At 45.6% G+C, this 21264-nt stretch overlaps 2 protein-coding genes and 1 long non-coding RNA gene across 4 annotated transcripts; all 3 read right to left on the bottom strand.

The window, feature by feature from the left end:
• Nucleotides 1–2524: 2524 nt before the first annotated feature.
• On the bottom strand, nt 2525–7250 carry LOC102078101 (zinc finger protein 136). 2 transcript variants are annotated; one of them, XM_005462219.3, is made up of 6 exons: nt 6230–6367; nt 5632–5735; nt 4668–4812; nt 4486–4547; nt 4356–4410; nt 2525–4069 (listed from the first exon to the last, which is right to left on the bottom strand). In XM_005462219.3, exons 2-6 carry the CDS (start codon nt 5644–5646, stop codon nt 2814–2816), a joined length of 1533 nt encoding a protein of 510 aa, XP_005462276.1. In that variant the 5' UTR covers nt 5647–5735; nt 6230–6367; the 3' UTR covers nt 2525–2813. The 2 variants fall into 2 exon arrangements, with proteins under 2 accessions (XP_005462276.1, XP_005462275.1); XM_005462218.4 differs by lacking the exon at nt 5632–5735 and having other exon boundaries at nt 6230–7250.
• An 887-nt stretch (nt 7251–8137) lies between these two features.
• On the bottom strand, nt 8138–12001 carry vsx1 (visual system homeobox 1 homolog, chx10-like). The gene is given in 7 exon segments (XM_019366822.1): nt 8138–9488; nt 9697–9877; nt 10299–10422; nt 11166–11241; nt 11474–11626; nt 11629–11787; nt 11790–12001. Coding segments are annotated over 7 exon segments (1074 nt in total). The 5' UTR covers nt 11878–12001; the 3' UTR covers nt 8138–9195.
• A 478-nt stretch (nt 12002–12479) lies between these two features.
• Nucleotides 12480–20183, bottom strand: LOC102078040 (uncharacterized). The gene is made up of 3 exons (XR_267552.4): nt 19270–20183; nt 15600–15744; nt 12480–15515 (listed from the first exon to the last, which is right to left on the bottom strand). It is a non-coding gene; the product is annotated as an uncharacterized LOC102078040 (long non-coding RNA).
• Between the last annotated feature and the right edge of the window lie 1081 nt (nt 20184–21264).

Raw genomic sequence — 21264 nt, 5'->3', positions numbered from 1 at the left:
CTCAGCATTATGAACAGAATTAGACCTGAAGTCTGAGTTTTGGATTGAAGAGTTAAAATGAAATTCTGAACTTTATTTATGAAATAAACTCTTTTTTTTGTAAAATAACAATAATAATAATAATAATTAAAAAACAATGAATTCACTCACTACTACTGATTATTTTAGAGAATTTATTTCATATTTATTCAGAAACATGTAATAAAAACATGTTTACATTTTTAATCCCATAATGATGTTTTTTATATTACATTTAAATTAAAGTCAGAATGTCAACTTTTATCTGCTCATGTTCACTTTTTATTGTCACATTTATTCATTAGAACTACACACAATTTCCTTTCTCGTCTTCTTATTGGTGGAAACCTGTTACATCACTTCCTTTGTGAACATAAAGAAACCATTTAAATTTGAACTAAGGTGTCCCAGGCTGAGCGTCCTCATGAAGCCGCCCGCTCACATTAAAACCTGCAGATATTTAAAAGTGATGGCACACCTGTAAAGTCACACCTGTGCGAGCAGTTTGGGTGTTTTGCATTTCTAAAGGAGGCTCTGTTAGCCGAGTGTCCACAGATGTGGAAAAACCTGCGGCACAGAAACAAGCAAAGCATGCGAAACACGAGTTCCTCTCTGCGTGTTTTATTAAAATGTCAGCGCGAGGTCTGAAGATCGCACACAAGACCAAACGAGTCAAACAGGAAGGCCGTTTGTCATCGAGTGCGTGAGGTCGTACTTCAGACTCAGTTTTAGCTAAAACAAGGAGGTGATTTGTCTTCCAGCCAGCGATGAGCACGAGGACGCTGAAGAGAAGCTGCTGGATTTGTACAAAATGAAATGTATGCAGTGGACAGATATCCATGGTTACAGCCTCGACCAATAAAGAGGACGGATGCCCAAACAACTACTGTAATCTGCACATTTCCACTTTTTTTTATTCTCAGAATTTTCTTTATGTCTTTATGTTTATAAAGAGACGAGCTGAAACACGAGGCTTTCAAAGATTAGAGACAGGAAGTTACCGCCGAGTGTTTCCTGTGTGGATAACAACAGTAAAACATGACAAAAGACACGATTAATCTGACATAAACAGCTGATCCCCGCTGTCAGCAACGCTTCAGCTTTAACCCTGTGAGAGTTTGACCACCTCGCCGACGTCCACGTCAAATCTGCAGCTCCTCGCATGCCTGCCAGCCAATAAGGTGTCACAATTATTAGCCCTCATTGAAACTGGGATTAACAGCTGCAGCTCTGACACAGGGACATGGAAAACATGGCGGACTTAACAGGTAAACAGAGGTCGTATCCAAATTCATGGGCTGCATCCTCCTGAGGCCGCATTTGTAGACCGATTACGTCACAGCGACGCGCCGAAGGCTGTCCAAATTCGTGGACTCCTCCGAATGCAGCCGACAAATGCGTCCTCCTTTTCCCCGAATTTGAAGGATGGGTCGGGTGTGTCCTTCGTGGCCCACCATATCCCAGAATTCATAGCGCGGCCCAGCCAAACTCCAGTTTCCGGCAATGGCGGCCGCTACTAAGTTTTAAAATTACTTTTATTAATCTTTCTGGGTCACAAAATAAACTTTTAACATATTTTCAGGCGAGAAAGTAGCTGTGTAAACTTCAAATATCTGCTCGGTTTATCAAGGTATCGCATATTTGCAAAAGTGCTTCGACGTTTTCGGAGACGTCTGTTACCCACCAGCTCGATAGCTAGCCGAGAGCTCGAGGGCCACTGAAGCCGCCGAGAACGGCACAACTCCCGGCACATCATTTTCAGATCACCGCGGACTTTCGCTACTCAGGTTAAACGTAATATATAAGTCACTTAGACAACCTAAAAAGGATATTGTTTGGCTTTTTTCAGTGTTTTGTTTGTTCGTGAGTAAATCAGTTTGGCTGAGATTAAAGATATTAGATTAGATTAGATAAAATAAAACTTTATTAATCCCCCGGGTGGTTTTCACACAGCTGAGTAAACATCAAACAGAAAACTGATTAAACAGAAGTGTGAGATGGTCGAGAATTTACGCCAGTGTCCTGTTATATTTTAGATAGCAAGGAGCAGACGGCTGTTTATTAAACTCCACCGAGACAGCGGTGACGTTAATCAGAAGGCTAGACCGTCCAATTTCACAGCCGTTTACTTCTGGCCTACCCGACCTTCTGAGGACCCGGCCCACGTAGACCGCGAAGGCCGGGTCCTCAGGAGGATGCAGCCCATGAATTTGGACACGACCACAGACAACAGTAGCAATCAGCCGTCGCCACGGTGATTAAACTGTTCAAACACAAAGGGTCAGGATTATCTGCTGATTGGATCCTTTAATCTCACCTCTGTTCAGATGAAAAACAGCTGGATTACATCAGCAGCTATCACAGAGGGGCACGGCCGACACAACAGAGGTCAAAGGTCACAAAGCAGGACAACTGGTCAAAATTCCAGGTGCTCTATTCTGAAAGTGCAGTGGAGGAACTGTGTGTATGTGTGGGCTGGAATCAGACTGTATATAAAGAACGGTCATTCACCTGTCAAAGAGGCCACGCCCCAAATAATACAAACGTCATTCTTCATTTTTCGGCGTGGCGATCATTTCTGATCTGAGTTTGTTTTCAAAATTAAAAGACGTCATAGGACACATCAGTAATAACTAATTTATTACCAAACAGATACGAGTTTAACGACCACGCGGCGCCACGCCTCACAGCTTTGGTGCAGAGTGCGACCGTGGCCACTGAGTTCTTAAACACTGTAAACACAAACGGCGAGTTCTTCCACTCCCCGTTTGTGTTTACGGTTTCATCGTTTTGCTTTAAAGACTCGACACCAGCTGGGCAGCGATTATGGATCCGCCTCGGACCGCCTCCTGTTCGATGCTGCTGACTGGTGGGAGGGCGTTTCCCTGCGCTGCTGTCTGCTGCGTCTGCTTCAGGTGAGCTTTGGTCTGCAGATGAGCCTTGAGAAAGGTCAGCAGGCGGAAGTGTTTGCCACAGTCGCGGCAGCTGTACGGCGTCTCGCCGCTGTGGATGCTGCGGTGCCTCATGAAGCTTGTGGCGAGGTTGAAGGTCTTGGGGCATAGCGAGCAGCGGTATGGTTTCTCTCCAGTGTGTGTGTAGCGGTGGTCGCGCAGCAGCTCCTTCAGACGGTAGCTTTTCCCACAGATGTCGCAGTGGAAAGGTTTCTCCCCGGTGTGGCTCCGCTGGTGTGCGCGGTACTGCGACGGGTTCGGGAACTTCTTGCCGCAGACCTCACAGCTAACGATGGCGTCGACAGCGGGCAGCTCATCGGCGGGCAGCTCGTGTGAGTGTTTGCTGATGACGTGGTTTTTCAGGCACCGGAAGCTCTTGCCACAGACAGAGCAGAGCTGCCGCTCGCCGGTGTGTGTCGCCTGGTGGCTGCGCAGGTTGGCGGCCTGCGTGAAGCCCTTCCCACAGGTGGTGCAGCGGAACGGCCGCACTTCCTGGTGCACCAGCTTGTGGCGCGTCAGGTGGCAGGCGTGGTAGAAGCCCTTCCCACAGATGTCACAGATGAACGACTTGTCGAAGTGCGTGATGCGGTGCGTCTTCAACACGCTCGCGCAGGCGTAGCCCTTCCCGCAGATGTCGCAGTGGCAGCTCTTCTCGCCGGTGTGCCGCGCCTTCACGTGCAGGTCGCGGTGCGCCTTGTGGTTGAACCTCTTCGGGCAGAAGTCGCAGGTGTATGGCAGCAGCCCGTGATTTTTCAACTCGTGTTCACGCAGTTTCAGGATGCCAGTGAACCGCACGCCACACACCGAGCATGCCGGGTGAGCCTTCTTCTCGTGGTCGGCGATCCGCTCGCTGTTTGGAAACAACATGGCGCAGTGCGAGCACTGTAGGTGAGTTTCTGTTGCCTCACCAGACGCCACAAGTGGTGCTCCCTTCCTGCGGCCGCGAGGCCTCTTCCTGACCCCGCCCACTGCCACTGAGGCACTGCTGGATGGAGGCGACGTCAAGCGAGCGTACTCGTGGTCATCGGCCTGAGGCACAGGTGAGGAGGGGGACAGCTCAGTCCCCTGACCTGTTACATCGCGCATGCTTTCATTTCCACCTGCAACAGAGCAACAGGAAGTCTGTGAGCGGGACGTTACTCGTAGACGGGACAGTCGGATAGTTCTGGCACACCTTAACAAACTATCAGGTAACCTTAGAAAATATGATGTCACAGCCAATTGTGATGCTGTGATGTCACGCTACAGACAACACCTTCACCAAACACGTGCCTGTTTGGGGGCGTGGCCTGCTGCGTAACACCCACACTGTGTATAAGAACCTCGTGTTTTTCAGGTTTAATGAGTGACAAATCAAAGGAGCAACTGATGGCGGGGGTTTCTCACCATTAGCGTGGCTCTGCAGTGACACCAGCACACACTGTGAGTCGGCGGCAGCGTTCTGAAAGACAGAGGACAGGTGTCAGTGTTCGCTTAGTGCTCATTCTCTGGCGGTTTGCTGGACTCACTCACTGACCTCGTAAACCAAGATGTAGGTCTGCTCTAAGGGGGGGAGGGGAGCGCCACCGCCACCTTCGCCTGCAAAACAGGAAACAGTAAGTATACAATCTGAGACGTTTAGGTGGTGATGTAATCATTCTTTCAGAGACCCCGTCCCAGCTGTTCAATCTGCAGCCAATCAGAGCTCAGAGTACTGACCTCCGGCTGTCTCTGAAGCATCCTCGCTCCCATCATGCATCTGGCCCACGGTCTCGCCGCTCTTCATAACGCTCAGATCGACCAGCTTCAGGATTTTCTCCACAGCTTCAAAACACAGACGCTCAACGAGAGCACAGAGTTTCTCCTGTGAGGAAAACACAGAAATGGTAAATGGCCTGTATTTGTATAGCGCTTTTACTAGCCCCGCCTAAGGACCCCAAAGCGCTTTACATACCCAGTCATCCACCCATTCACACACACATTCACACACTGGTGGAGGCAAGCTACAGTTGTAGCCACAGCTGCCCTGGGGCAGACTGAAAGACACACACACACAAAGACACACACACACACACACACACACACACACAGACGTACACACACACACACACACACACACACACACAGAAAGACACACACACACACACACACACACACACACACACACACAGAAAGACACACACACACACACACACACACAAAGAAAGACACACACACACAAAGACGTACACACACACACACACACACACAAAGACGTACACACACACACACACACACACACACACACACAGAAAGACGTACACACACACACACACACACACACACACAGAAAGACACACACACACACACACACACAAAGAAAGACACACACAAAGACGTACACACACACACACACAGAAAGACGTACACACACACACACACACACACAAAGACGTACACACACACACACAAAGACGTACACATACACAGAGAGACACACACACACACACACAAAGACGTACACACACACACACACACACACACACACACAAAGAAAGACACACACACACACACACACACACAGAAAGACACACACACACACACAGAAAGACGTACACACACACACACAGAAAGACACATACACACACACACACACACACACACACAGAAAGATACACACACAGAGAAAGATACACACACACACCGTTTCATGACTCATGTTTTCTGATGATGGTCCTGCTGTAGATCTTCATTGGAAATGTTCTTGTTTTTAGGTTTTCTTCACTGTCACTCCAACTCAACAAAACTCTGCACATAATCACACATATGGGGAAAAAGCGTCGTTTCATATTTGATTCGGGACATTTCCCAAAAACAACCCTGAACGCTAAACCATACTTGGAATCTGTGAGGCAGCAGAAAAACTGCTTCTGCTGCAGGTGAACGTCTTTACCTGTGTGTTAAAGTGAAACTTTTCTCTTTCCAACTTAAAACAAGCCGAAATGTAGCGGCTTAGATTTCAGTCACAGGTAAGAGGGAGGAGCCAATTTTCAGGCTTTAGGTCTAAGTAGTTTAGGTTGTAATGATTTGTGTCACTGAGTTAATAAATGATTGACGAACTAAAATTAGAGGATTTTTAAATGGAGCTCGGGATGATGACATTGGGACTTTGGGAGTGAGTAAACCACTTCAACACCTCGCGCTTCTTCTTCGTCTTCTCCCGCACGCACACCGTGAGCACGTGAAACCGGAAGAGCTGGAGTTGAGCTAGCTGTTAGCAACAGTTAGCTGGGTTGGCTTACCTCGGCTTCGGGGCTTTGTCTGTTTAAAGAAGCTTCCTCCGCCGCGCTGAAAATCTCCGTCACCACCGCCCTGGCCAGGCTGTTGACGACGAGCGCCACTTCATTCCTGAAAGTGCTTAAATCAGCCATTTTTTAAGAGTTCACGCTCTCAGTGGCCAGCTAGCTTAGCAACCAAACCGCTAATGTGGATAGAGGAAATGACGTAATTGGCTTATCCCGCAGGCACTGTTTGGGAAAAGGAAGCAGAAAGTGAATAAAAGCACATTTATTGATTTTCTGCTGAATCTACTGAAGGCGTCGCGCGTTGGATAATAAACGTTATGAAAAGTCCTTTAATTACATGACTGTAAAATAGAGTTTGGTTTACTTCAGTGTGGAATATGAACGTAAATGAGAATGTCTTTAATAGAATAGAATAGAAATATCCTTTATTGTCCCTCACTGGGACAGACGGAGCGTGCAGATTCACACAAAAGTAAAGAATATGAAATAAAAAAGACAACAATTAAGAGACTGTAGAGGCGGATTTCCAACATTAAAAAATCAGGACTCACAGAAATGTGCAGCTGAGTAGGATCATTGGTGCACAAAGTGCTGTATATTTGTGCTTAAAAACCAACAACGACAGACTATTTAGAGAAAATGGAAAAACTGTGCAAATACCAGCAGGGTGTAAATACTTTATTGAGTTTGTTGGGAGCAGTGATGGAAGTCCAGCAGCTGCTGGGAGGAGGCCCTGCGACACTCCTTTGTGCACAGTGGATGCAGCAGGGTGAGACTGAAGGAGCTCTCCAGTTCTGCCACAGCTTCATGCGTGGGGTGGAGACACCGTCCAAGGATTCTTCTGTCTCCTACCACCTGCACTGGGTCGAGGGGGCATCCTAGCACAGAGCTGGCCTTTCTGAGCTGGTCCAACTGCTTCCTCTCAGCTGTAGATAAGCTGCCGTTCTAACAGACAACATCATGATGGTTGATGATACACGTGTAATTTAATTCAGATAACACAGAAAAAACAGTATTAATGGTATAAAAATATTTTTATTTTAAAAGGTGCCTGATTTTCTTCTAATACTGGCAGCAACGCCTAAAGCTGGAATGAAATCATATTTTACAATTCATCCTTCAGTTTCATTAAATTTGTTTTATAACAGAAATATGAAGATGAGTGAATCTCATTGGACTTTTATGAATTTAATTTGTATTTTTTCACCTATCTGGTTAATTTGAGGTTCTGTGTATATGGAAGTCAGTGGGTGGCAAAAGTGATAGAAACAATTCAGAAACCATTTGAATTAAACTGTTAATGGAAAATTGTATGTTTTAGTCAGTATAAGCTTTTAATGATATAAGTTTGCTTGTGATAGAATGCTGCATAATGATCATTTCCTTGCTTAGAACTGGTTGTTCTTTATAAAACATGTTCTGATATTTGTATCTGAGTCTTCTCACAGCGATAGCAAGAAGACAAGCAAGCAGTTCTGACCTCGAACACACACACACACACACACACACACTCACACACAATCACATACGCACATGCTCACGTCAAATGTATTCATTTTTCTTATGTATAAATAAAGACAAGTGCAAGAACAGAGCGCGCATCGCAGGGCCCCCACTCTGGTCTGAGCGTTCTGTGATCGCCCTTGTATACAAGTAAATGCTGCAGCATCTGTGTGTTTCTCCTCTTAGACTCTTAGCTGAAGAAGTGTCTTTAGAATAAATCTCTTGACATAAACATTTATGGTACTCAAAGTTTCCTGTGAAAACTGAATATAGAATTTGGAAACTTTATGGAATTATGCTCTTTTAAAACGAGTAGTAAATATGTGCCTCTTTTTTTTCAGCTGATGTGTAAAATTAAGTTTTAATCAGTGTTTGTGTTAATAAATCACAACAAAGCTCAGCTGATTCCAAAAATACTTCTTTATTTTCCACCCTGCTGACTCTCCACCTGTACAAGCATATAACAATAACAATAATAATAATAATAATAATGATGATAAAATGTTTGAAATCTTACATTTAAATTACATTCACAGAGTTTCAGTCAAGCAGGTCCAACTATAAAACACAAAAACCAACAGGAAGAAAATATTAGATATTCTCAGACTCCCAAAAACCATGGATATAAAACATGAACACACACACACACACACACACACACACACACGTCTTTCACGGTCTTTTAGAAAAGACCCCTCGAGGCTGATCTGAACGTCACGGCGTTGGTGTTCATCTTCACGATGAACATTAGTTTCCCAGGAGCACGGCCAATCACTATTTTGTTGTTTCAGAACGTAAGTTAGCATACATCAGTATGCTAGTACAGATTAGCATGCTTAATGCTAGTGCTCTGTTAGTATCAGGCTATTTTAGCACACTAACAATTAAAGCATGCACTTTGTCGCATAGTGCAGGAAATACCACCGTAGCGTGCCACTAGCATGGTAATTCTGAAATGTTCAAATATTAATAAAAACATTTAATAGTACTGATTAAAGTTTTTTTGAAGTGCTAAAGTTTGCTAGCTGATCCTTACAGTATTACACTGGGTTTACATATATTAGCATGTTAGCTAAAAATAGCTTTTAATAATAGTATTTTCTATCAAAATATGTTATCGTGACTAATCATATTTTCCCATTATTTGTTTCACTGTTAACACTTATTGACACCTGAAACTTTTAAAATCATTGTTTTTCATCTAAAATCAGAACTGGTTTTTTGTCGCTAACACTGAGAAAATAAAGTCAGCTACAAAATGCTTACATGATAGATCCTGCTGTATTAGCTCTTAGCTTTGTTAGCAAACCAGCAGCTAGCGTTTAAACACAATAACTTTGCATAGTAACAAGTGAAGTTTTGGCTGTGTTTGTTTCAATTGGCTGCGCTCCCTGAAAGAGCCAATCCCATCACAGCGCTGCCTGAACAGAACACCTTCTTCCTCTTTGGTCAGATCGCCTTCAGCTATGTTCGTCTGATTCGCTGCAGCTTTGTTGTCGTGGTGAAGAGGCGGTTCTTATTGAGGCTCCGCCCTCCTCCTGCTGCTGCTGTTTAGATGAGCTGGACAGGTCAATAGCCACCTCCTCTTCCACCTCGTCCTCTTCCTCCTCCATCAGCTCGTCCTCCTCTGGCTCCCGGGCCTCGCCAGAACCTTGTCGTTCCGAGGCGTTGCAGAACGAATCGGAGCGCGTCGAGTCGGACGCCGGAGGGCTGGAACACTTTTTGGACATTTCCAAAGACTTCTTGTGCATCCCTGTGGGGGCGGAGTCAGATTCAGGTTCAGTCCAGTGCGAACTGCAGTGTTGTTTACATGTTTGTTCACTGCTATGGTAACGTGAAAACATTCAGGCCCGTGTTACACGCAGCGCTTCATTGTTTACTCTAAAGGCTTATTGATTACTGATCGGTGTGTATTGATGCTGCTGTGGTGCACGTGTGGCACTGACGTGCATGCGGCTCACCGAGCAGCCAGGGGGCGCACGATCCCATCATGCCGTTCTTGGCGGAGTTGAGGATGGACTCGGGCAGCGGGATGGAGTGTCGCACCATGGCGCCGTACAAACCATACTCCGCCATGACGCTGCTGCGACCCCAGCACTTCTCACGCTTACGCCACTTGGCCCGCCGGTTCTGAAACCACACCTGGAAAAACCCAGGAAGTACAGAGGTCAGAGGTCGTGCCCAACACCTGAGCAGGTAAACGAATAAATAATGTGTTACACAAATAAAAACAACACGATTTCACATGTTCACAGCATTTCTCAATAAAATCAACAAAACAAAAGAAAGTTCAGACCTTCAAATTAAAGCCCAAATATTAAAAACCAAACAGCCTCTTCAAATAAATTCATTAAATCAATAATAAAAACAATTTGAAAAAATACTTCTTTTTTTTTTTAAATTGTGAAAACTTGTCCTGTTTTTACGGTGATGTTTCCCCCTCAGAGGAAATCTGTCTCTGATTTGAATGATTCGGGTTTTTCTCATTACAGATGTTCCTCGGATCAGTTCTCCTTCACTCTGCTGATCGGTCAGATTGATCTCACCTGACCGGGACCCTCACCTGTATCCTGTCCTCGGGCAGCTCCGTCTTCATGGCCAGCATCTCCCGGGCGTACACGTCGGGGTAATGAGCCTCCTGGAAGGCCTTCTCCAGCTCCTCCAGCTGGTGGGAGGTGAACACCGTCCTGAACACAGCAGCAGACCTGATCATGTTTCATTCTTCATCACGTTTGATCTTCTTCTTTACTGACATCACTGATATATTATTTACACTTCCAAGAATTGTTAATGACTGAAAATTAAAAAGAAATCAGGTTAAAATATTAAATCTTTTTATTTTATTATTATCATCTGTCTTCTCTCCTGAATTAATGGAACCTGATTATTGATTATTACTTATTGAATCCAGTAAAGCAGCCACGGATTGGTTGTTCCTCCAGTTTTTTTCCCTGTGATTTGACTGAATACGTTTTCTGCTTTTCACTAATGAAACAATCACGATTCATCATCAACATTATAATATTTACGACACAAAGCTTTCAATAATAAAATAATAATAAATGCTTTTAATAATCACGATGAATCAAAGTTCTTTTTTGTGCTAAAAACGAAATTAATTCGTAATTTTAACTTAATTAAAATATATTTAAGCCTTGCTTAAAGCTGAAATGTGTCTTTAAAAATCATTTTTTCGTTTCTTCTTTTTTATTGTTTCCAGAATAAAAATCTGAATGTGTGTTTGTTTGTTTTTTCAGCATTTTTTCTCTTATAAATTTGTATTTTTGTCAGAATTCAACGGAAACACTGAACAAACATGCAAAGAACACAGAATTAGAATTTTAAAAAGCGCAAATGTTTCAAAAATGACCCTGAATTATTTCTTCGTTTTAAAAACATTCGGTTCGTTGAGTTCTGCAGTTTTCCTCACCGGTGTCTCCTCTTCTTCCTCTTCTGAGAGTTTCCGCAGGTTTTGGAGTCGTTTCGGTCCGACAGACACTCTTCATCTGCGACAGCAAAGAAAAAAAATCAAATCTGAACGAAAAATCATCAGAAACAAACTAAAGTTGAGATAAAGGAGCCAATAAGCTCGGGTCGGTGATGACGCTGAAGGCCTCGTGACTAAATCCAGATTAAAAGAAGGCAAAAAATATTTTAGGGCCGCGTCAGCACAGAACCCGAGCCGACCCGGAGCGAAGGGCTCGGATCAGGGACCCCTCCTCCAGCCCGTCCCCGTACCGGAGTAGGCCTCCCGCTGGGCCTCCAGGTTCTGCAGGTAGTGGCTGTCGGGCCGGGCCTGCAGCAGCGGCAGGTGTCCGGGCAGGAAGCACGGCGCCCCGGCGGGCTGCTGCGCCGCCAGGCTGCATAGGAAGCCGAGGCCAAGGGGCAGCGACCCCCCGGGAAGGAGAACCCGCCGAGGCCGGGTCCGGCCCCGTGCTGCTCCGCCCCGGGCCCCGAGGCGCCCGGGGCCCCGCCGGGCTGCTGCCGGGCCTGCAGGTCCGTCTCCAGGCCCAGCAGGTCGGTGATGGCGAAGCCTTTGGAGCGGAGCCCGGGCCGTGCAGGCGGCTCTTGTCGATGCCGAAACCCGGGGACAGCAGCTTCACCCGCGGCTTCTCCTCGCTGAGCTCCTCCCGCCCGGTCATCTTGGAGCAGAGGAGGTGACGATGCAGAGGAGGTGATGAAGGTGGAGAACAGAGCTGCACCGGGCGGCGGGCGGCTTTATCAGCCCCGGGATCCCAGCGGCGGCCAATCAGGGCACAGAGCACAGAGCGGGAGGGGGGGGGGGCTCAATCCCAGAGGATTAATTGCCACCAATTTCCCTCCAATCCGATCAGGATTTCAGAGGAAGAGGAGGAAGAGGAGGAGAAAGACTGTTTATCTTTGATGCAGCCAAACATCACAGAGCATCCACCAATCGGCTGCTGCCATCAGCACCAGCCCTCATCACCCTCAGATTTCACAAACCTAATCTACCATCAGGGCTGCTCAAACTGTGGGGCGCAGCCCACGGGGGGCGTGCTGACAGCAGGATGAGTCTAAGGGAGCCGCAGACTGACCGATGACACTGCGAAGGCTGGGGTCACGTGACCCTCGTGCAGTTCTGTTTGTGCTCTTTTCATGACCCTAAAAATGACCTCTGACCTCTCTTCACAGGTGTTTGATGCTTTGTATTTGCTGTAATCTGACTTCAGCTGCTGTTAAATGTACAAAATAAAGAAAACTGGATTTTAAAAGTGCTGAAAAATCAGTTTTAATGATCGATGAATTTTATTTACAGACAGAAAAATCAAAACTCAGCAAAAAAACTATTAAATCAAGGAAGTGAGTAAAGAATCAAATGCTCAGTTCCTACTTTATCCGTTGGATTTATTTCCTGGATTTGGTGCCATTTTATTTCATTTCTTTTTTTAAACATTGATTTATTCATTTTCCTTTCTGAGGTTTTGAACTTCCACACACTTCATGTTCATGTTTTATATTTAATTTATTGTCATTATTTTGCAGGTTCAGTCAAAAGTGACGTCTGCAGACAAAGCAGCTAGAAGAATGGAATAAAAGTGAAAATAAAGACAATAAAGACGATGATCTGTGGGTGGAGCGGGTGGAGCTGATGAGGATAAACAGAGAAAATCAGCTGTTTGTCTCTTTGGGCAGAAAATGAAGCTCCTGCTGATGAAAGTCAGGCTGGAAATTAGGGCCAAGTTGGCGGTTAATCCCTCAGGATTGACTGCAGGCTTGCAGGCAGTGTGCGTGTGTGGGTGCGTGTGTGTGTGTGTGTGTGTGTGTGTAAGAAGGTAAAAATGGTCAACTGGTTTTAAAAGCAATTAGAGGAATCTGCTTATCAGAGATAATTAAAGCAAATTTGGGCTGTTTTTAAATCCTCTCTGTTCTCCTGCTTCTCTTTTTTATTGTGGGCGTCACAGTTTGAGCAGATTACAGATTAAATCATCCGACGCGTTCATGCGCTCGTTAATGTGCTCGTGTTAAATTAGAGCAAAGAAGCTCATCGCTCTCACTTCACCGGGACGCCCGAGTCACCGACATTCGAGCGCCAAACAAAGTCAAAGTCATTCCTGATCAGTCAGCTGGAGGTCAAAGGTCAGCACACCTGCTGCTTTACTCTGAGCTCATTTACCAATAAAACCTTATTGATCGTCAGTGTGATGTAGCTGTTATCGCCCAGAAATCATTTTTAAAAAGTCAAACAAGAAACTAGAGAAACACGAAAGGCGTGCTGGAGCAGAGCATCTGCATACCTGCACAGGTAAGTCCTGCAGCTCCACAGGTGAACCTTCAGGTGCACGCCAAGAAGAGGAGGAGGAAGCTGACTGGATGAGTGGTGGAATTACTCAACCTCAGCTGAACGTCTGCAGCTCATTACTGACGAGAGCTGAAACATCTGTGCACATCTGTGTCCAAGAGGAAACGGGGAGAGCCTGAACGCACCGCGGCGGCCTGCAGAGCCCACGAAACGTTCACAGACATCAGAGAGTTTATCTGCGTCTGTCTTCACTGTATTTGAGCTGACATGTGTTTGATTTTTACAAAACTTCACCAAATTAGAATTTATTAGTTTTTGCGTTGTTTTTTTATTTTATTCATTCAGTTATATTTAATAATTTTTTATCCTTTAGCGTTTTGCTTTTTATTGGATTTTTTTTTTTACAGTTTTATGATATATATGTATTTTTAAATACTTCTGGTTATTTGCTTTTACACCTCCAGTGTAATTATTTTTTTCTGTCTTAGTGTTTAAATCTGGTTTTAACCTTTAACCTTTGTTGTTGTTTTAATGTTTATGTTTTGTTCATCATTTTATTTTGAGGTTAAATGGTTTTATTTGCTGAAACATCACGTTTGAAATCTGAGACGGTTGAATAAAAATCTGATGTTCTTCTTCTCTGCCGCTTTAATCGGCCGCTCAGATTTGCAGGAAGATGAAAACAGAGCTCAGACGGTTCATCAGGAGACGCCCATCTCGTCCCGCCGCTCACAAACAAGATGATACCAACATCGAGCAGAGGCGACACGGCTCGTTATCTTCTTTAATCTGAGGGCGCTCTTTGTTATCTCACTGATAACAAAACTGCAAACACGGCCGAGCGTTCATGCGGCGGCCCTCAGTGTGCTGCAGCAGCGCCCGCTCTGACTCAGTGGATCTCTGTGGATCAGTGCGTCCTGAACCAGCTCAGACACAGACTGTATATAAAAGACGGACAGCGCTTCTGTGAAACGTGAACTTAAATCTGAGTTTGTTCTGATAGATGTGCAGCGCTGCAAACGTTTCTTATCAGAGCTTTTAAATATCGATGACTTGTAGCAGACCTGAACGTTTACGGAGGAAACAAATGGGGAGGAGCTTCAGGAAGTGCAGCAGAGCGGCTCGTGCTGGGATATCCGTGTAGCAGGTGGTTTCTCCGTCTTCACCACGTTAAACCAAACTTTCATGACTTCTGCTCGTGACAGCGGTGGGCGGGTTCGTTGATTATTTTGGCGCCAAGCCCCTCTGAGTGAAAGGAGGAGGCGGATTTCCCCTGAGAGTGTGGACACGCCCACATAAAGGAGCAGCAGGAGCATCCATTCGTCAGGCTACCGTCACGTCCACACACCGGCCTGACCTCTGACCTCTGCATCAACAGCAGCTAAACGCAGACTGTGAGAGGCACAGCCCTGCAGAGCAGTCATCAAATTTTACTTTTGCATCATGCTTATCAGCCGGTGTGATGGAGAGGTCAGAGGTCAAAGCTGACTGTTTTCTACTCTGTGGTGTCGGCGGCGCTCACAACGTGCTGACACGTGAGCGTCTGTTCTCGCTTCATCGTAAAGAAATAAACCAACAAAGAAACAATCTGATAACAATGCTTTCTAACTGTAAACAGAGCGCTCCATTCTGAGGAACAAAAACAGCTGAACCTCTGAAGACAGCACGTGGAGGCGTGGCCTACGACCGCACCACCTGAGGCCTGGGGCTGAGAGCATGCCGTAATTCTGTCTGCAGGAGGCAGCAGGATGGTGAAGTTAGCCAGGCTGAAGCACTGCGAGGAGGAAACCTGAACGTGCTGGACCAAAGAGCTGAGGCAGCTTTAGTCAGGAATGCAACGTAGGGGAGGAGCTTCATGTCGAGCTGGGAGGAGCCCCAGCACACTGCCACGGACACCGGCACCGCCTCTTCTGAGAAATGTTCTTGATGCAACTGAACACACTTCCTGGACTCGCAGTGATGTCAGTAAGCCCAAGAGCTTCACAGCTGACCTCTGATCAGCGGTGACGCCGGCCAGAGCTGCACGTTAATTACAGAAAGAACAAAATGATGAGGGATGGAGATAAAGTGATGAGAAGCTCAGAGAAAGAGAAATATTCAGACCTTAATCTGAAGATTATTCAGCGCTCGTAATCAATCAGTCTCCTCCTGCAAATCTTGGTAATCCACGCTGTTTGAACAGTGAACATAAGTTTGTGCGGTGATGTTTAATCCAGCATCAAACTGATGTTCTGCTTCAGTTTATAATCTGCACACAAAGAAGAAAGAGCGGGACAGAAAGCAGAGGAAGAAGAAGATGAGGATGAAGAGGCGATTGAGGCTAAAATGGAAAAGATTAAATTATCTCATAATTCAGAGAAAACCTTCCACAGCCGTCACTAAAACCTCAGTTATGTTAACAATAAATCACAACGAGGTGATTAAAACCTGCACGCTCTCTAACATCCAGCAGGGGGCGACTCCTCTGACTGGATAGAAGGAAAGGAAACGATCGCCCCACTCAGATGACCTCTGACCTCAGTAAACTCTGTCCTGATTGGTTTCTGCTCCAGCGTGCCCTCTGCTTCTCGTCTCTGCACTCGAGGGCTGTGTCCCAATTCAGGGTCTGCACGCTTGTAGTACGCACACTACACGTACTACGTACGGTGCGTACTATAAGTACGAGAAGTGCGGAAGTGAGAGGCTTGTGAAATGGGACGGTCTAGCCTTCGTCGTGCTGCTCAGGTTGCCTAGCAACCATGATACTAACCGCGAGAAATGTTTCATACAGCTTTGTGTGACAGAAATGAAGGAGAAAAAATGTTTTGTTGTTCATTCATTTTTGTCATGACATCACTTTGATTAGTTGAGACCACAGGACTGTAAAACATGATAGTTGGGCTTCATTTCTGTACTGAACAGTCATTTAAGATTAGTTAGTAAATAATAATTAGCTCATGTTATTCATGAGACTAAAGTCATCTCACTGTGGTAATGTTAATATAATATGGACAATATTATATGTATTGTCAGATTATTATGATATATATGTATATGTGTGTATATCTATATACATATATACGTATATATATAAAAAAAAAACAACCAAAAAACACCCAGCACGCCCCTGTGGGCGGTCTATCCTTCAAGCTCGGGTCCTCTACCAGAGGCCTGGGAGCTTGAGGGTCCTGCGCAGTATCTTAGCTGTTCCCAGGACTGCGCTCTTCTGGACAGAGATCTCCGATGTTGTTCCCGGGATCTGCTGGAGCCACTCGCCTAGCTTGGGAGTCACCGCACCAAGTGCTCCGATTACCACGGGGACCACCGTTACCTTCACCCTCCACATCCTCTCGAGCTCTTCTCTGAGCCCTTGGTATTTCTCCAGCTTCTCGTGTTCCTTCTTCCTGATGTTGCTGTCATTCGGAACCGCTACATCGATCACTACGGCCGTCTTCTCCTGTTTGTCTACCACCACTATGTCCGGTTGGTTAGCCACCACCATTTTGTCCGTCTGTATCTGGAAGTCCCACAGGATCTTAGCTCGGTCATTCTCTCCCATTTTGACCTTGGGACTTCCAGGTTATACTCGGCACAGATGTTCCTGTACACTATGCCGGCCACTTGGTTATGGCGCTCCATGTATGCCCTGCCTGCTAGCATCTTGCACCCTGCTGTTATGTGCTGGATTGTCTCTGGGGCATCTTTACACAGCCTGCACCTGGGGTCTTGCCTGGTGTGATAGACCCCAGCCTCTATGGATCTTGTGCTCAGAGCTTGTTCTTGTGCTGCCATGATTAGTACAAGAATATATATATTACAGCAGTGAGCTTGAACTCTGGGTCAAAGATGCAAGTTGCAGTTATTTATATTTCCTATCACCTTAAATCTTCACTCAAAGACAAGTATCTCTGACAGTGTATATACAGATGTATCATATATAAGAGACAAATGTTGTTCGTTTAATATGTTGGCATTACTAAATTTGGCTCAATGCTTACATATATGTGTAAAAAGCAAATGTACGAGCTGTGATAACTGTTTCTGATAGAATGAAGATCAGACTGATATATTAAATATTCCTTTATTGGGTGAGAAAATCAGACCATGTCATAACTGCTTTAAGTCATTCTAATCCAAAATACTCAAAGCTTCATAGAACTGAAACAAACATTTATTTTTAGCTCCATTCTGCTGCTGATACATACTTTAGGTTTCTGAATATGAAACTTGTTGCTGCCTTTCATAGTGTGTAACTTGAAGGCCCTGTGTACTTTCTCCCACACTGAAAACACTGGGATGATAACATTATTTGAACATTACCTAATAAGACTGATTCAGGACAGACAATTAGTGATGTTAAACTTTCCTAGCAGTCCTTCACAAACAGGGAACAGTCTGTCTATTCTCTCCATCTGTCAGCTGCTGCTGGCTCTTCCTCCTCCTCTTCCTCACACACTGCTGAGTTTGTCCTGGTGGATCATCAGGGGTGCAAAGCCTCACAGATGATGTGCAGCAGTGGGTCCCTCAGTCTGTCCTCACTCTGGACACTTGCAGTTGTCACACATGGAAATCAAATGTGTGATAAGCTGCAGGATTCAAACACAAGTGTAACTTATAAATACATGTTCATACTTTTATTCCACAATCAGAGAGAAAGAAACAGAGAGAGAGTGCAGGACAGACAGACAGGTGACAGTCTCAGGTGTACACACTGCTACAAAACAGCACAAGAGAAGGAGGATTTAGTGTTTGTGTTATTACGAGTGCTAAACAAGAAGAGTTCCCAGATGGTCCAGTGGACACATGTGTGACTCCTGTGATTAAAGCATCTTTCTTTCAGCTTAACGAGTGAACCGTCAGCTCGTTCAAACACACGTTAAAGTCCGTTTGGCTCGACACCACCGAACAGAGGCAGCAATATAACATAGCTAACATTAACAGTGCAGTGAATCCTGCTTGTGCCGTCATATTCAGGACTGCAAACCGAGCAGCATCACTGACTTTCAGCTTGTTGTGTTTCTGGATATATGACTGACTTTAATTATCCATAAAATCATCACATTCTCTGTAAGATTAAGGTCGACTATATATATATTTAGACGTAGAGGCTTTAAAACCAAGTTACCGCTGAAAGTACAAACATCACTAATGTCACATAACTTTCCCGACATGTGGCCAACAGTAATGTTTTAATGTTCTTCATTATTGAACATTTGGGCATAAATAAGTGACATAATACTCAGTACTTACTTTTGATAGTTCACTCTTCAGCCGCTCCCTTCTGCCGTATTTTGCGGCAAAATTATCCACACCCACCGCCGCGCTATGGATTGTGGGATATATGGGGCCACGAAGCGTGCACCGGACCACGCTTGATATTTGGGGAAATCGACGGCGCATTTGGAGTATGCATTTGAAGTACACTTTGAATTGGGACAGCCGTCGTCGCGTGGCGGTGACGTAATCGCACTTAAAATGCGTACTTCAAGCGTGCAGACCCTGAATTGGGACACAGCCGAGGACTTTGCTAGCAGATGCTCTGTCCTTCTTTTTAATATCCTCCTCTTTATCAGGTGTTCCTGACTCCTCCCAGAAGTGGGCGTGGTCACCTCACCGGCACACCTGTTTCCCATCTTCACCTCGGTCCTCCTCGCTGGACAGTGAAGCTTCAAAGAGTCAAGTGCCGCTTTGTTACCTGCCTGCTCACCTGTGCCACGTACTGGCCTCACCTGCCAGCCAGAAACACTCACCCACGTTCAAACCTGCAGAAATCAGAGCGTGCTGAGAAACTTACCTGCACCCGTGTTTGTGAAACTGTCATGTAACGTGCTGTGGCAGGCAGGAAGAGGACCCAGAGGCCGGACTCACAAACTCAAACGGCTAAACTAAAAGAGGAGGCTTTATTGTGCTGTAGCAAGAATACTAAACACAAAAACAGGAAACTAGAAACCACGAATGAGGAACTAAGACACTGGGAAACCAAACTAGGAGCGTGGACGACAAGGGACACGTGGGAGGAAAACACAGGGCTTAAATACACAGAGGAAGGAGGATCACGCAGGGAACACAGCTGGGAGAGATCAAACACAACGAGACGGGGAGGAAGCCAAACCGAATACACTGACACAGGACGCGAGACTGTCAAAGTAAAACAGGAAACACGAGACAAGGAGACATGACTGACAGATGGTCCGGAGGTGCACGAACACAGAGACCAGACTGGACATGAAATACAGGCGAGGCACCTTCACAGAAACATGAAGAAGACTCGCCATGTTAACACCTGTGGAACCAACAGCCACTCACCCGAGCCCGCAACCACACAGCCGTAGCTGGACGTGGTCGTGTGGAGGACTCCTTTCAACTGCTGCCAATGCTCACCTGTTGTTCACCTGAAAGTCTTCATTAAACTGTGACATTGTTGTTCGTCTTCCAAATGGAGGTTAGTGTCAATAAAAATCCAGAAACACGACAAATCCGAAAGACGAGGAAAAAGAGGCTGACGGCAACAGGGGGACAAAAGACAGACAGGAAGTAAAACAAGCTAGAACACACAAAGTAAAGAGGAAATGACTGAAACAGAGACAATAGTGCTCTCAGCCTGATACCGAGTACAGGGCCAGTACACAGGATAGTATAAAGGAGGTTTATGTATGGGAAAGTACTGTGTCATGATTTGTGGGAGAAAATTATTAACTTGCACATTCTCAACACATTTTAATGACCACTGTGATTTCCACAATAATGAGTTAATACAATAAAACAGCTTTCAGCTTTTATTTTGAAACTCTGGTTCAGCTTGTGTAAATGAAACAGCACAGACAGGTTCACACACACTGAACTTAGAAGAATGGATTGAGCCGCCTGCCTCTGATGAACTAAGAGGGGAAAAACTAGGAGACGGTTTATTCGTTTTCTCTGGTTGAAATCGAATCTGCTGAACACACCTGCAAACGTTCACCTGCTCCCACTTTATTCCAAGAAGGCCGGAAATGAAAGCAGACCATCACCAGAAGCAGCTCAAACGTTTCCGGCTGCCGTGCAGTCTCACAGGGAGTTAATGGGACCAATTAAAGCGGCAGCTGTGATGAAATTAAGGGCGGCTGGCGGCTGGCTGCTGGTGCGTGGCCTCGGCCGTCCGCGGCCTGTAAGCGATAGCAGTAATTCAGGCAGCAGACGGCTGCAGCTCCCCGCGGTTTTTGTTGTTCATTGTTGTTGCAGCTCCATTGTTTACTGCCGGCAACGGCAACAATAGTCTGGCCACGCGTCGGCACCCCTCCCTCACCCTCCACAGCCCTCTGTGTCCCACTAATTATTCATAAATGCACATTTATGCAAATAGATTAACCTAATTCAGTGATGTAAACAGCGCCTGGGTCGGGATTAAAGTTTTCAAATTAGACTGGAGTCTGTGTCTGGAGCTCTGAACCATATACTCTTATATGAGGCCTGCAACCCCCGACACACACACACACACACACACACACACACACACACACACACACACACACACACGGCCTCATTTGCATTCTGTAATCTCAGCCCTAAAGTGCATGAGGCCAAGCCAGACAAACAGCAGCATCCAGAGAAAGATCCAGTCTGTCTGCTGCCATTAGCTTTAATGGCTAATGATTAAAAAATTTAATACTGTACGGAGACTCGCTGCGTCTGGCCTGTTTCTTCAGCCACCCGCCTCAGGCATCACGCCACCTCGGTCACCTGATGCCAACGCGTGCCGTCTCACTCAGTAAGCTAAATGCATTATGCTAATTTAAAAGCTCAACCTGAA

This window comes from Oreochromis niloticus, linkage group LG13, assembly GCF_001858045.2.
Source record: "Oreochromis niloticus isolate F11D_XX linkage group LG13, O_niloticus_UMD_NMBU, whole genome shotgun sequence".
Classification (NCBI taxonomy): Eukaryota; Metazoa; Chordata; class Actinopteri; order Cichliformes; family Cichlidae; genus Oreochromis; species Oreochromis niloticus.
This window is presented reverse-complemented; position numbering and strand designations above follow the sequence as displayed.